Genomic DNA, 13610 nt, shown 5'->3' with positions numbered 1-13610 from the left:
CTATTTAGATATTATAATACGCTAAAACCTGTCTTCAACGAACCCTTTATTAAACGGAAATATTTCACGGTCCCATGAATTTACTGGCGAAAATCGTGTTAAATTCTCTTCATTAAACGGAAACTGTATTACGCGGACAACGGAAATCAAAATAAGCCTTTTAACGGAAAATTCCAAGTTTCGGAGTGCAGCATTTAGAAAGTTTTTAGACATCCTATTAGAGGTTATATATATTTCTAGCAAAACAGTGACATGCACACCGAAGCACAAACAACAGATATACATGTTTTAGTTGAGAATTTTACAAAAAAATCTGAAAGGAGAAGAGGGGGTGGAGGAAGAAGAGAAATAAGGCATTGAGTTGGAAGAATGTAGGCTAAAGACTTATCAAAATGATATCAGAAGTTTAAAGGAACTGCAACATTTACCTTACGTCGAAATGACACTCGTATGCTTAGTGTGGCACCTCAGGCTAAACTCTGTGTGGAAAGGGGAGCAGACAAGCAGCGATGTGTACAGAAAACCGTCCCTGACTATTGGAAAAATTAAGTTAACGTGTGCACAGTATTTTTTTTTTTTTTTTTCCTGTTCATTGTAAGCTTTGCATGTATTAACGCGTAGTAGAAATACTGTAAATTGACTAAGGTACGTACAGCATCTTAATTTATCTCCGTATGCCTATTATATGTATGCACTTTTTTGTATAGGTTTACCTTCGGTAACTGGAAACCTATCTATAACGGAAATTTTTGCGAGTCCCGTTCGATTCCGCTAAAAACAGGTTCTATTGTAAAATAAATCAACAAATAAATCAATAATAAGTCAACAAAATACAAACATACAAACAACAAAAAGGAAAGAAAAAATTAAATCGATCTACAACTACTACCGGTAATAAACCAAATAAACCATTGAAACCTTGTACCTGGTAAATATTATTTGTTACTTATATAATGCCACAGATTAAGTCATAAATTAAATGTCAGACTTCGGCAAATTATTCCTAGTACCAAATGAAACAATATACATAACAAAGAAACAGATTGTTTAAGAGACAGGGGCGTAGAGGACAATTTCAGAGCACAATAACTTCAAAATCAAAGACTGATACTAAAGACGGTTACCTTATAGAATAAATTAATGTCATAACAGCTGATGAGAGGGTGACAAATAGTTTTTTTTTTCTTCTTTCTTTTTACAAAGGATAGGCTGACAAGGTCATCAACGCTTCTGTCTTCCCAGAATAACTTTACAATCATCTCTTCATACATTCGAATATTACAAACGACGGATACGATTGTCCTTGTTTGGAGTAAAATTTACGGCATTTTATTATATTGAGATAATAATATTTAAAAATTCGAAATTTGTCTCTTTCGAATTTACTTAAGGACAGTATGGAGGCCACAGTTCATGATGCTCGAATGTATTCGAGGGCAGAATAAAAGAAATTAGGAGCGTTCAGAAAAAACATCGGCTCATTTTTCTTAAAAATAAGTCAATTAAAATCTGGAAAACAAGCGCGATAGAACTTGTAAACTGCAGTGATAGTTTAGTACACGCTATTTACAGCTCAGAAAAAGATTACGTTATAATCGAGAGTTTTCTGCCCCACAATTTGTGTATCAACTTTGTCAATTGAAAGTCAAGAATGACCTGACACTGTGATCCACTCTAAAGACCATTTTGTGACACTCCTTTTGCTGTAATACCTGGAAACGTAAAAAAATATTGTACAATCATTTGTCTAACACCTCTCAAATTCTTTTCTGGTTACTTCCGCTGTCAGATGACGCACCATTAATTTGAAACTCTCCAACAATTAACAATATATTTTGTTCTATTTGATTTCCTCGTTTAGCGTTATATTTACATTTGAACTTTTTATTTTAAGCAATTTACAAATTCGCATGTGGTTCTCTGTAAGAAACTTGTACTTCAGAATCAAAATGGTTGGACCCTAAAAGGAATGGCACGGTGATTTTCTTTATGAAATTCTTCACTTACTAAGCTTTTCCTGTAACCACTCTTCAGTCAATTCCTCCAACTCTCGAATTTCATACACTCGTGTCAAGTCAGCTTCTTTCTGAAGAGCTAGCTTCGTTCCAGCATACATTATCTGCAACTCAGTCTGACTATCTGAAAAGCAAAATCGAATACATATACAGCAAAATATAGAATATACCAGGATAATAAAACTCTGGGCATATTAGAAATTAATTTATTATGGTGAAATTTTGTTCTATCGAAATAAGTCAATTTCAAGTCTCAAGAATTCATATGCTGTTATATCCACTGCAAGATCGACATTACTTCAACATGAATTTACAGAAAAAGAAGGAAAGAAAGAAAAAGATATGTCCATTCGTTATATAAAAAGTAATGGCAACACGTCAGAAATCTGTGTCTCAGTACTACAGGTGTTTCGTAGGTTACGATGAACTAACTTTTAGAGTATTCATTTTATTTTGTGCAATGGACTTAAAGAAGTGCATTTAGTTTCATTTCTGCATTTATAAAGGTTAAAAAAATGAAAGAAAATTCTGCACAAAATTTATAACAGGTCCTGTCTGTTACCCATAACGTATGGTGAAAAAAAATTCCACAAAAACTACAATCCATTTGCCACACTGAACATCCGAAATTTTATTGTTCTCTGATTGTTAAACTAGAATGACATCTGGACTTTAATGTATATACAAACATATTTACGCCATATCTGCTGCCCTTGCAACAATTGCGGGGAACTTTCTGCATACATGACGCGAAACACGATGTATCAATTTCATTCAAGCATCTACCGATCCGTCGGATTAAGACCTGCAACGGATGTTGGCTGATAATTATCGGCATGCACTTGTCTCTTCAAATTTGCCCCAAAATCTTCAGTTGGCCGAAGTTCAGGAATATTAGGAGGATTCTGATCTTTGGATATGTGGCGTTATACCGTAATGTGCCATGGCTGCAAGACTTGCTGTAGCGTAGCGGCAGCTGGCTAAATCTGGCCAAAACACCACATTGTCTCCACGATGATACGTGTTAATAAACTATAACTTTTGGCAGACAGAACGTCACATACCGTTCAGTTTTTATCGCAAGACTGGTCTTGAAAATCCGCCACCGATTTAGAAAGTTCCTTTTCACTCATCGCAAGCCATAACACCTTTTGTGGATATTTTGATTTTACAGAAAAGCGCACTGAATCAGGCACATCACTAGTTCCTAGATCGTAGTACGTTTTAGGCTGCCACTTGTGACCATCTAATGTAAAATAGGTCTCATCGTCCATGACGCACACTCCATGATTTGTAGCAGTGAACGTTTTGGTGATCAGAGTTCTTAAACGTTGTTTCTGAACCACAACTTGTCGTTATGTAAAATTCCGCATGGTTTTCCGTTTACGTCTGATAATTCCCATTTACCGTAAAGCATGCACGACAGATAGGCTACACTACTCTTCCTGCACAGCTCATATCGTGTGCCAAGGTCCACTGTTTCCAGGGTCTGCATTGTTGCAAACTCTGTACAATTTTTTCACAATACGTTATTACACAATGACGTATCGCTCCCCCTTCTCTCACGAAGCACCGCCCTCGGGTCTAGAACCCAGGCGCAAAAGGTAATCTCGAAACCCTCATTTCATACAAATTTCTACTCGTTTCGTGTGCACATGCGCTCTCATTGGCTAGAGCATTATCGTGACTTATAAGCAAAGTCTATGAGAGTATGTTATCGCTCCAGTTCCTACGGATGAGGCTCAAACGTTAACAAAATCTATTGTAACGCAAAATGAAAGAAAATGCAGAAATGAAACGAAATGCACTTCTTTAAGTCCATCGCACAAAATAAAATGAATGTTCTAAGAATTGGTTCATAATTAAGATCACTGTTAAAAAAAAAAGCCTTAGTACAAGTACTACTACTGAAAAAGAAGCCAATATATATATATAGGGTATGCTAAAAAATGGCGCCCATGGACCACAGAGCAAAATGAAGCATAACATATATATATACCTTTCGAGTCCTTGTCTGGAGACACAAATTGCACTATGTAGCAAGTCGCAAATGAAGAACCATAGATTAGATCTACCAATCTATCAAATAGTTATATCGATTCTTCCCAGATGGCAGCTAAAGTCGATGTTGATTGACACTAACATCACTTACTAGTGTAGCAATCGATTCAACTTCTTGTTGTATTCGTAGAGTAATGCTAATAGCTCCAAATTAATCTGCGACGTTGCCACATTGCGAAACTTTGATTCCCCATAGCGACTGAAGGAGGCCCCGGAGGGCAAACCATCATATAACATTTTCGCTTTATTTTGGCCTGTAGAAAAGTGCTCTGAGGTCCGTGGGTGCCATTTTTAGAACACCCGATATATTTTTCTACGAGCTGAATTCAGCTTCATTGTTTTAGTGGTACGGCTTTAGTTTAGCAAGTTCTGTTATAATGTTCCTTTTGAAAGTATCATATACTGGAAACAACGTCTTTTCACGCTAAAAATGTATCAAAATATATTAAATATACAGCACTGTATATCAAAGAAATCTTTATTCCAATTTAACCGAATTTTTGTTCAACCGAAGCAACATCTGTCGCATAAATTCGGTTAAACGGATCCTTAATGTAATTAAGTTTTCTACTATCAAGGATTATGAAGATAAGGAAGTAATACAATTGAAGAATTTATCAACAAGAATATTTGAAAGAAAGAAAAAAAAAATGTAGAAACACATTTTCATTGAGAGAAACTACTCAATTGGACCAAAGCAACCGCTTGTGTTAATTATTTACATTACCGTTTCGACACTTTACCGTCGTCTTCGTCAGGCATTTTATCTATGACAATGATGAAGTCAATGACAAGCTAACAAAACTATACCTCAGCTCATGTAGCCAGAATGGAATAAAGTAGGAATGCTTTCAAAGTTTTGGTTGTAAATTCAATCCGAAAAGGCCCATTAGGAAAACCTAGGCGTAGATAAGAGGACAACCTTAAGATGGATCTCGCAGAAATAGGAATATAAAGTTGGCTACGGCAGAGCTTTTGTGAACATGGCGTTGAAATTCCGGCTTCCATAGGCAACAGAGTTAGTTAGTTAGTAGAATCCAAATCTACAATAAAAAGTGGGAGGTCCCTACTTAAGTTCTCGAAGTCCCCTCCAGGGGCGGGGAGGGTTAATTTTACCATTGATGAATTTTAGCCTTCAAAATATTAACTTTTTATTTCGAACATCATTTTTTTTTTTTCGTCCGATGCTTATTTTTAAGATATTTTACAGTCTCAAGAACCCTTATTTCTATTCAGACACAGTTCAGTCTATCTTTGAAACGACTGAGTTAAAAAGTCTAAAGACCTTTCTTTATGTAGAATATTATAAACTACATTTTTTCTCATAACTATTTTCCTCGAAAAATGGAAAATTTTCGAAATAACTCCTCAAAAGTAGAATTCAAGTTTCAACCCCTAGAAACCAAAATCCCTGCCTCAAATTAAGGGTTCTTTCTACGATATGCTGAGGATGAAGGTATTCATATGTTTTTTTTTTTTTCCTTTCCTTTTCTTGTCTAACTTCCCTGAGCTACGTATCAATGAGATAAAAGAATTGAGAATTCCATCTTCAATTTAACGTCTTACGACTACGTTCTTTAGGCTCAAGAAGACGGATGATTAGCAACGATTGTGGAACAACAAGTGGAATTATAATGTGAGAGGGAGCGAGACAACACCAGGAAAACGCAAGGAGATGACGACGTTCACTACAAACTCCAGTGGCCCCGATGTACAGTCCGCAGCAAAAAAACCTGCAACATGAGCATGTAAGTTTATTGTGAAACTCCGCCTAACAGCCCAGGAGATCAACATAACGTCTAAGCAGCGCGAATTACGCAGGAGAAACTCGGTGTTCTCCCCTATACACTTACTTTGGAGCAAAAGACTTCGTCGTTTCACAATAAACTCACATGCTTCTGTTGCAGGTTTTTTGCTGCGGACTGTACCGGCGCTCGTCGCACCATAGGTAAGCCACCGTGCTCCTGATGAAAGAATTGGAGATAACGCGTAAAGAAAGCGGAATGAAGAAATTCTAAAAATTCAACACATATAAGGTGATTCAAAGAAACGGGAAATTTTGAAACTTGTGTTGGCAACAGTGGGTGATTGGTAACATTGAACAACGTATGACAGCCTATCAACGAACCCTGCCATTTAGTTACCATGAATGCTTGGAGTGTTGCACAACGTACTTTCGCGATCAAAGTGTTTTACAAGAACAATGACAGTGTGGAGGGGGCACGTGGAGAATTCCGCCGTCTAATTTAGCTCGCCACGATTCTGTTCCATTGGCACATGCAATTAAAACATGGATACGTAACTTCGAGCAAACTGGTTCGGCAGTGAAAAAGAAACCTCTAGGTCGTGTGTGAACCGTTCGTACAAAACAATATATCCAAGCTGTTCGAGATGGTGTCCTAAGAAGTCCTGTGATTTCTTTTTGTGGAATCACCTTAAAAGCAAAGTGTTCCTTTGTCGACTTGCTACAATAAAAGAATTCAAAGCCAAAATCCGAGAAGCAATTGCCGAAAATTCCACTTGAAATGTTACGTCAAGCCATGAACAATGTAACGAAGAGACTGCAGGAATGTTTGTGTAGAGGAGGAGTTGAACTGCAAGATGTCATCTTTAAAAAAAATAAGTGGTACTGCATGTACTGCAAAATGGCATTATTTTTAGAAAATTACGGGTTTATGGACCACAAATACCAGAAGACATGAACTTGAACTTAAGTAGCAACACTGAGCTAGAAATGAGAATCGTGCAAGTAATAATCACTGCTCTCAAGGTGGCAATAAAGAAAATCTAAGTTATGATTTTTGCCGGTGTGTCCCATTTTCCACAATAGCTTTATTTTTCCTCGAATACACCTGTTTGTTGATGAAGGAAAGTCAAAGGAAATTCCAACGTACCTCTTGGAGTGACAAAAATGAAGCACATTGGGTACGAGACACGCCCATCCTTGTGTTCCATCTTGTAGCTGTAGATGACAAAGCGAGGTTGGTGTTCTGGAAGAGTCTCTCTCAGTTCTTCTACACTAATATCCTAGAAACAATAGTTTATTTATTTTATTAGTACGTGATACGTATAGCAGTTGCGGCAAAATAAAAACACCAAAAATGAGAAAATAAATTTCAAAAAAACGGCAATAACACTCGAAGAGTAAAAACGTGAATGACAGGACCGGAATCTACAGCATACCGTGCCGATGCGTTAACCCAGCGTTTCCCAACCGGTGTGCCGTCAATGGGCCGCTGGTGTGCCGCGAGGAATCGAAACAAAATTATTAATTTTATAACAAGCAAATTTCAAAACGTAGGGCAAAATGTATATTTGTATTTCACATTACTATGAACCTCTACTATGAATCTACAATTTTAAGTTTCATACCGGGTTACTGTTCTGTACATTTCTAATGTTGAAAAAAGTATTTGTTATCATTGTTATGACCATTATTACTTTTTTATTGTTGCAGACTATTTCGTAACTTGAAAATTTAAAATATCATTCAATCCTTTCGACAAATTACCTACATTTGTGTTTTAAGGTAAGAGAGATTTGTTTGTTCGTTCGTTATTTAGTGATCTTCCTTCTCAGTAAAAAGTTGGATACAGTTTTTAAAAAGAAAGCGTATTTTTAAAAACCTGAGTCCAATATTTCATTGCAATTGTATTCTATTTTTAAATTAAAATGAAAAATAAGCATAATTATTTACCACGGAGAAAAAACAGTGATAGAGTTTTCTTCTCTGTGAGAAGGAGATCAATAATCACAGAAAAATACCGCTGTGTTTTATATTTACAAATAATAATATCTGTAAGTGTGCCCGAGAATCCAAGGAACACCTGTGGTGTGCCGCAAGTTGAAAAAGGTTGGGAAACGCTGCGTTAACCAATACCCCACCCACTCCGCTTCCCAGGACTGCCACACCAAGTCCTGGTCCAGTCATACACTCTTTCATTCACACCCAGAGAGAATCTTGTGTGTAAAAGAATTCGGTTGTTTCCTTCTTTCATTAACACATTGACCGCCATGTGAGCCATATCTGGATCACGCGTTGACTTTTGTTTGGCACTTATCTGAAGTCTTACGAAAAGGATTGTGTTTTCTTTTTCAATGCGATGTTTTGAGTCACACACTTTAGCTTTTCGAATTATACATCCATATCCACAGAAAATATGTGAAAATTTTAACTTGCTGAAAATGCGAAAATGCAACTTGTTTGAGCTTTTATTCAGCTGAGGTACACTCATGTCCAAAATGATTGTCGCATGTCTATAACTGTCTTCTCGTAATAATATAATTTGATAATGATTTTGCAGAGTATACTTTTAATACTGATACTGTGTGAATAATCGTGAAATGTATATTTGTGGTAAATCTCATAGGAAAAGAATTATAAATACGAAAATTAGAATGAATAAAACAAAATATTGCTAAACGGACAAGAAAGTTTTATTTTCGATTTATTGTTCTTATTTACTGCTCTTTTGACATGAAATTTGCTACATACATGTCTTTGCCGATTATACACATACGAATATTATGGGAAATAACGGGCGAATTCGTTACCAAATTATATTCCTACAACAACATATCTATAGACATGCGACAATAATTTTGGACATGAGTGTACTTCGCAGTTTAGAATTTAGCATATTCAAATAATACGTACATAGAGACCTCAATATTCAATTATTCCAAGTTTTTTTTAAACCAGATCTGGCTCCTGGCGGAAAAAAATTGCGTAAGCCACATATGGCTCACGGGGCCTTAGAGGAACAAATTTACGTCTAGACCCTGTGTGCTATATGTGGCTCACATGAAACACAAGGAAATTGACACTTTTTTGTTAATAATACATTGTTGCATACCATTAAAATTGTAAAAGAATGTATTTTAATGATATGCAACAATGTATTGTTAATAAAAAAGTGTCAATTTCCTTGTTTTTCATGTGAGCCACATATGGCACACAGGGTTTAGACATAAATTTGTTCCTCTGAGGCCCCGTGAGCCATATGTGGCTTACGCATTTTTTTCCACCAGGAGCCAGATCTGGTTAAAAAAAAAAAAAAAAAAAAAAAAAAAAATTGGAATATTGAATATTGAGGTCTCTAGGTACGTATTATTTGAATATCGCTTCGTGGCTGGTACAATCTCAAAAATGGCCATGGGCAGTCAAAATGTTAATATATTGAAAAACGGCACTTTATGTTACAAAAATGATACATTCGTTGTAAATTTGTGTCATTAACTCTGGATCGATATACGTGAAAGCGCGACGCTCACCTGCGGGGAAACTCATATATTTCTTATGAGCAGCATTATGAAATTATTTTTAGCTGTATTTTGTATTTTCTGTAGTCAAGGGACGTAGCTACTGTGGTGGCGAATCTGATCAGTTGAAGATCAAGCATTGTTAAAAAAATAGCATGTTGTGAAAATGTGAGTGTGGCTCTCACATGTATAACAACGGCGATAGTATTTTTTTCCAGACTCAAAGTTTATTATTCGTTTTACACTTGTGTAATTTTGCACTTTCGTGTGATATGAGCAATCAAAAGGAAGTCCTAGCATGGCTAGATGGAGTCAGTGAAGTGCAACGTAACATCTTCAACGGGTTTAAGTACTTAAACTAAGATTTCTATATGTATTCATGTTTTAGTGAATAATTATTCTGTTTTCTTCCATTGTAGTAGGAAAGCGTTTGTTAGCATTATTTATAATTTACTGTGTTCAACTACAAAAAAAAAAAAAAAAAAAAAATCTAATTCTTGATACAGACAAAATCATTTGGTCATTATAATGCAAGTAATATTTTCTATAACAGCAAAACTACTTGTGTTTGTAACATCTAAAAATCATATGTCTTTAAATATGAACCTGAGTATATTTAATAACAAAAACAAAAATTTGGTTTTATCAAACAAAAATGTTGGTCTACAGTACGGTATTAACTTTTTTTTTTACTTTTTTGAGTGAATGAGCTGCTAAGTTAATATAAAAATATTTGAAAAATGAAGTAACTTTTTGAGATTCTAATTATATGGTAACACCATTTCTCATAATTAAAACATTATAAAACATAGTAATATTGTTAAAATACGTTTTTCTTGCATTATTAATGGTTCTCATATCTTTCTGTAAATACCATGGTTAACAGAAGCTAACAATAATACCACAAATAAATATAAGCGACGCGCTCACACGTATACCAACAGTGTAACATCAGAGACGTATACCGATCCAGGATTAATTTATCAAAAACTCACATTAAATGTGTTAATCTACCTTAAAGGCTATCAGTAGCACTAATTATTAAACGTGACTTCAACCGTGTTTTCCGTGTACTTGGTTGGTTAATAATGATTTATCCCCTCCGGAGATAAGTACTCGTATTAAATTCCATATCTCACACGTGAGCTGCATTAGGCTACAACGGTGAACAATGTGACTTGTATTTTCGTAGAAAGATAAACAAAACTTACGAAGCAATCATAAAATGGAAAAATATGGCCAATGATTACAATAAATGGCATTCGTTTACGATTTTCAATAAAAATGCCAAAATACGACTTTCATGGCATTTTGGATTTTTGGCACAGTTGCCGGACTTCAGTGATATGTGTCCATGGCTGATATCTTGGAAATCACTTATATAATATCAAGAAATACATTATTATTTCATAGAAATGTTTATCTTGTAAAGCCGAGCACTAACATATTTAGTACGGTAGTCCCTCCCCCTCGTAATTCATATAGAAGTAGTATATAAGGCAACAAATACTTTTGTTAGTTAGTTGAGTAATCAGTATCACGAGGTGCATATTTTATATATCTTTCACTCACATGGAATATCGTACCACGAAGAGTCCGGTTTATGCTATGTACGCCACTAGTAGTCCTTCCCCCAAAGAAAAAGAACAGCCTTACCATTTTCGAGAAAATTCGTGTGAAGAAATTCGAGGAAAAACTGCTCAGTATGTGATAGCGCATACGGAGGTTACGAAAACCAGTGCTCAGGCATACACAAACAGAGTTCAAAGAATCACTTGATTACCAGACCATCATACACATGATGTCAAGCTACATATAAGTGGCTATATGGTCAGCCTACACTTCATTGGGTGAGTGACCAGATGCGATTCCCAGTAGGAGTTCATGGTTGAATTAGTTTAGCGTCCCTTTTAGAAGTGAGCCTACAAGACACATTGACCTACAGCTGAACATGTGATCCGAACCACGTGAGCTCCAAAATCGAGCCTGGGTCCCCGCACCGAAGACGCGTGCGCGTTAAGAGTTGACGTGATTCAGATTCCACGTAAAGCTGCACCTGCATGTCTCACATAGTCACAAAGGGGTACGACATTGCAATCCAACCAATCAAGAAGGTACAAATGTGTTTTATAGATCTCGGATCACGTAGGTTCTGAACCACTGTAGTGTGTTCGATGCTCTCCCACCGGGACTTGAACACGGGACCTTGTGCATCATAAGCATGCGCGGTACCCACAAGACCACGAAGGCACGTTACTGTAGTTTGTAGTTTTATTGAAAAGTGTGATACGGAAATTAACCAGTAACTTCATAATTGATAACCCTTGCATTGATTTCGCAAAAACATAACCAAGCTACTGTCGATTGTTCACAATCAACTTATGCCAGTGTGCCTTCAAGAAAACACAATATTGCCATTATGGATGATGTTAATTTGACACTCTCTATAATTTATTAAGGTTAATTTCTTTCCAATAAGTGTACCTGTAGCCAGGTCATCTGTATGCAATTCGTACTGCAAGACCACATGACTATGACATTGCATACCCTACTCTTCTTATTGTGAGCAATGGTAACTTTCACTTCAGTGATGAATTAATATGCACTAGGTACAGGTCGTGCCTTGATGTTCCCTGAAGATAAAGTGTATTATCATCTGCTACAGATTTCAAAGAAAAATCATCGTTCTTCTCACGGAGACGAACTGCATTTTAAATGTTTTTATTTCTTCTTATTTTACTGATACATTGCAATTCTTTCAACTCTTTTTCTATATACATACAAATTGTTTTCGCTGTGTAAAACTTTGTTACGTGGGTCGTTCAATGTATTCTCCTAAGCTATAAAAATTTTATTTTTTTCGATACTTTTGTAAACTATACAGACATGTGTAGACGAGTTCTTTCTCACCTCTCTACGTAATCCTCACTGAGATTCAGGCATTTGTCTCACTGTTGCACAGTGGTCCAGAAACCCTTCAAACCTGGCCAAAACGTCAAAATTCGAAATTATCACAAATATGAAAGACCTTACACATTTAATAAGGAAAGATGTAAGGTTTATGTAGATTTTCGTGTAGCTCCTAAGGGTTGGGCCTACAGTTAGTACCAATGTGAAATATTAAAGTCGGTGGAAGAAGGTCATGTATCTACCCCGGTAGCAGACGCAAAGTTCAGGATGTGAAAACAAAATAACGTTTCGTTGTTAGGCGTCAACAATGATTGTGCAGAGCGTTGTTATACATTCATCGTTCACGACACATACATAGAACTATAATATACTTTCATGTACCAGTCAATATGTGGATAAATAAAATTAGATCGAAAACCAAAATTGGTATACTTGATATTGAATTTCATCTAGAGTTTTATTTTGAGTCCAGCCGAGTCCAGTTCTACTTTGTAAATACTTGTTATGAATCAAAATTCCTGTATTTGTAATATAATAAAACGCTTGTACCAAACAATAACTATACATTAACATAGTATCTCGGCATTCTGAATAAAAATAAACAAGCAAAAATATATCAAAGAACTAAAGATTATTCTTTTACGACCTTTTTTAACTTCTCGAATCTGCATTGATTATTTAAGGTGTTGTTCATATTTTTAGTGAGCAGCACTAATGCTTATTAACATCACTTAACAGAAAATCTCCAAATACTTTTGTGAAATATGATTACATTTTCCCTGATTCTTGTGTGAAATATAGTGATTTCCCTGACTCTTGGCATATTTTCAAGCATTTCCCCAACTCATTTTAATTTCTCTGACTTTCCATGGCATTCCCTGACTTTCGAAGTCCGTGTGAATCTTGCTGTTGTATCAATGCGGCTAAAACAACAGTTGCAGCAAACATTGCAAAATAATAATAATAATAATAATAATAATAATAATAATAATAATAATAATAATAATAATAATAATAATAATAATAATAATAATAATAGTGAAATGAATCCTCGTTTACACTTAATTCGTACACTTTCTGTGGATATTTCTCATGTTACACCACTCTGGTCCATTCTAGTGGTGGGCACGTAAAAACTGTTTCCCAGTTTTCTGAAACATTCAAAAAATTATTTTTTTAAAACTGATTCGGCTTCTACCAAACCGGTTTCGGTTTTTTATCAAACTTGTTCGGCTTTAAAACCAGTTCTTTTTTTTCCTTTTTTTATCAAACCTGTTTCGGCTTTAAAACCAAATGTTTTTTTATCAACCCAGTTTCGGCTTTAAAACCAATTGGTTTTATTTATCAAACCTGTTCGGCTTT

General features: G+C 35.6%; 1 protein-coding gene across 3 annotated transcripts in view; it reads right to left on the bottom strand.

The window, feature by feature from the left end:
- GMF (Glia maturation factor) overlaps positions 1–13610 on the bottom strand; it is an 87598-nt gene that overhangs the window by 27601 nt on the left and 46387 nt on the right. For all 3 annotated transcript variants that reach the window (XM_081744430.1, XM_081744432.1, XM_081744433.1), the window contains exons 4-5: positions 6971–7103; positions 2008–2139 (exon numbers count right to left, since the gene is read on the bottom strand). In XM_081744430.1, the coding sequence (XP_081600556.1) occupies positions 2008–2139; positions 6971–7103 (265 nt within the window). The remainder of the gene's footprint in view (positions 1–2007; positions 2140–6970; positions 7104–13610) is intronic.

This window comes from Thermobia domestica, chromosome 17 (genome assembly GCF_964235325.1).
Source record: "Thermobia domestica chromosome 17, izTheDome1.hap1.1, whole genome shotgun sequence".
Lineage (NCBI taxonomy): Eukaryota > Metazoa > Arthropoda > Insecta > Zygentoma > Lepismatidae > Thermobia > Thermobia domestica.
The sequence above is the reverse complement of the archived record's forward strand: the minus strand, read 5'-3'. Positions and strand labels throughout refer to the sequence as shown.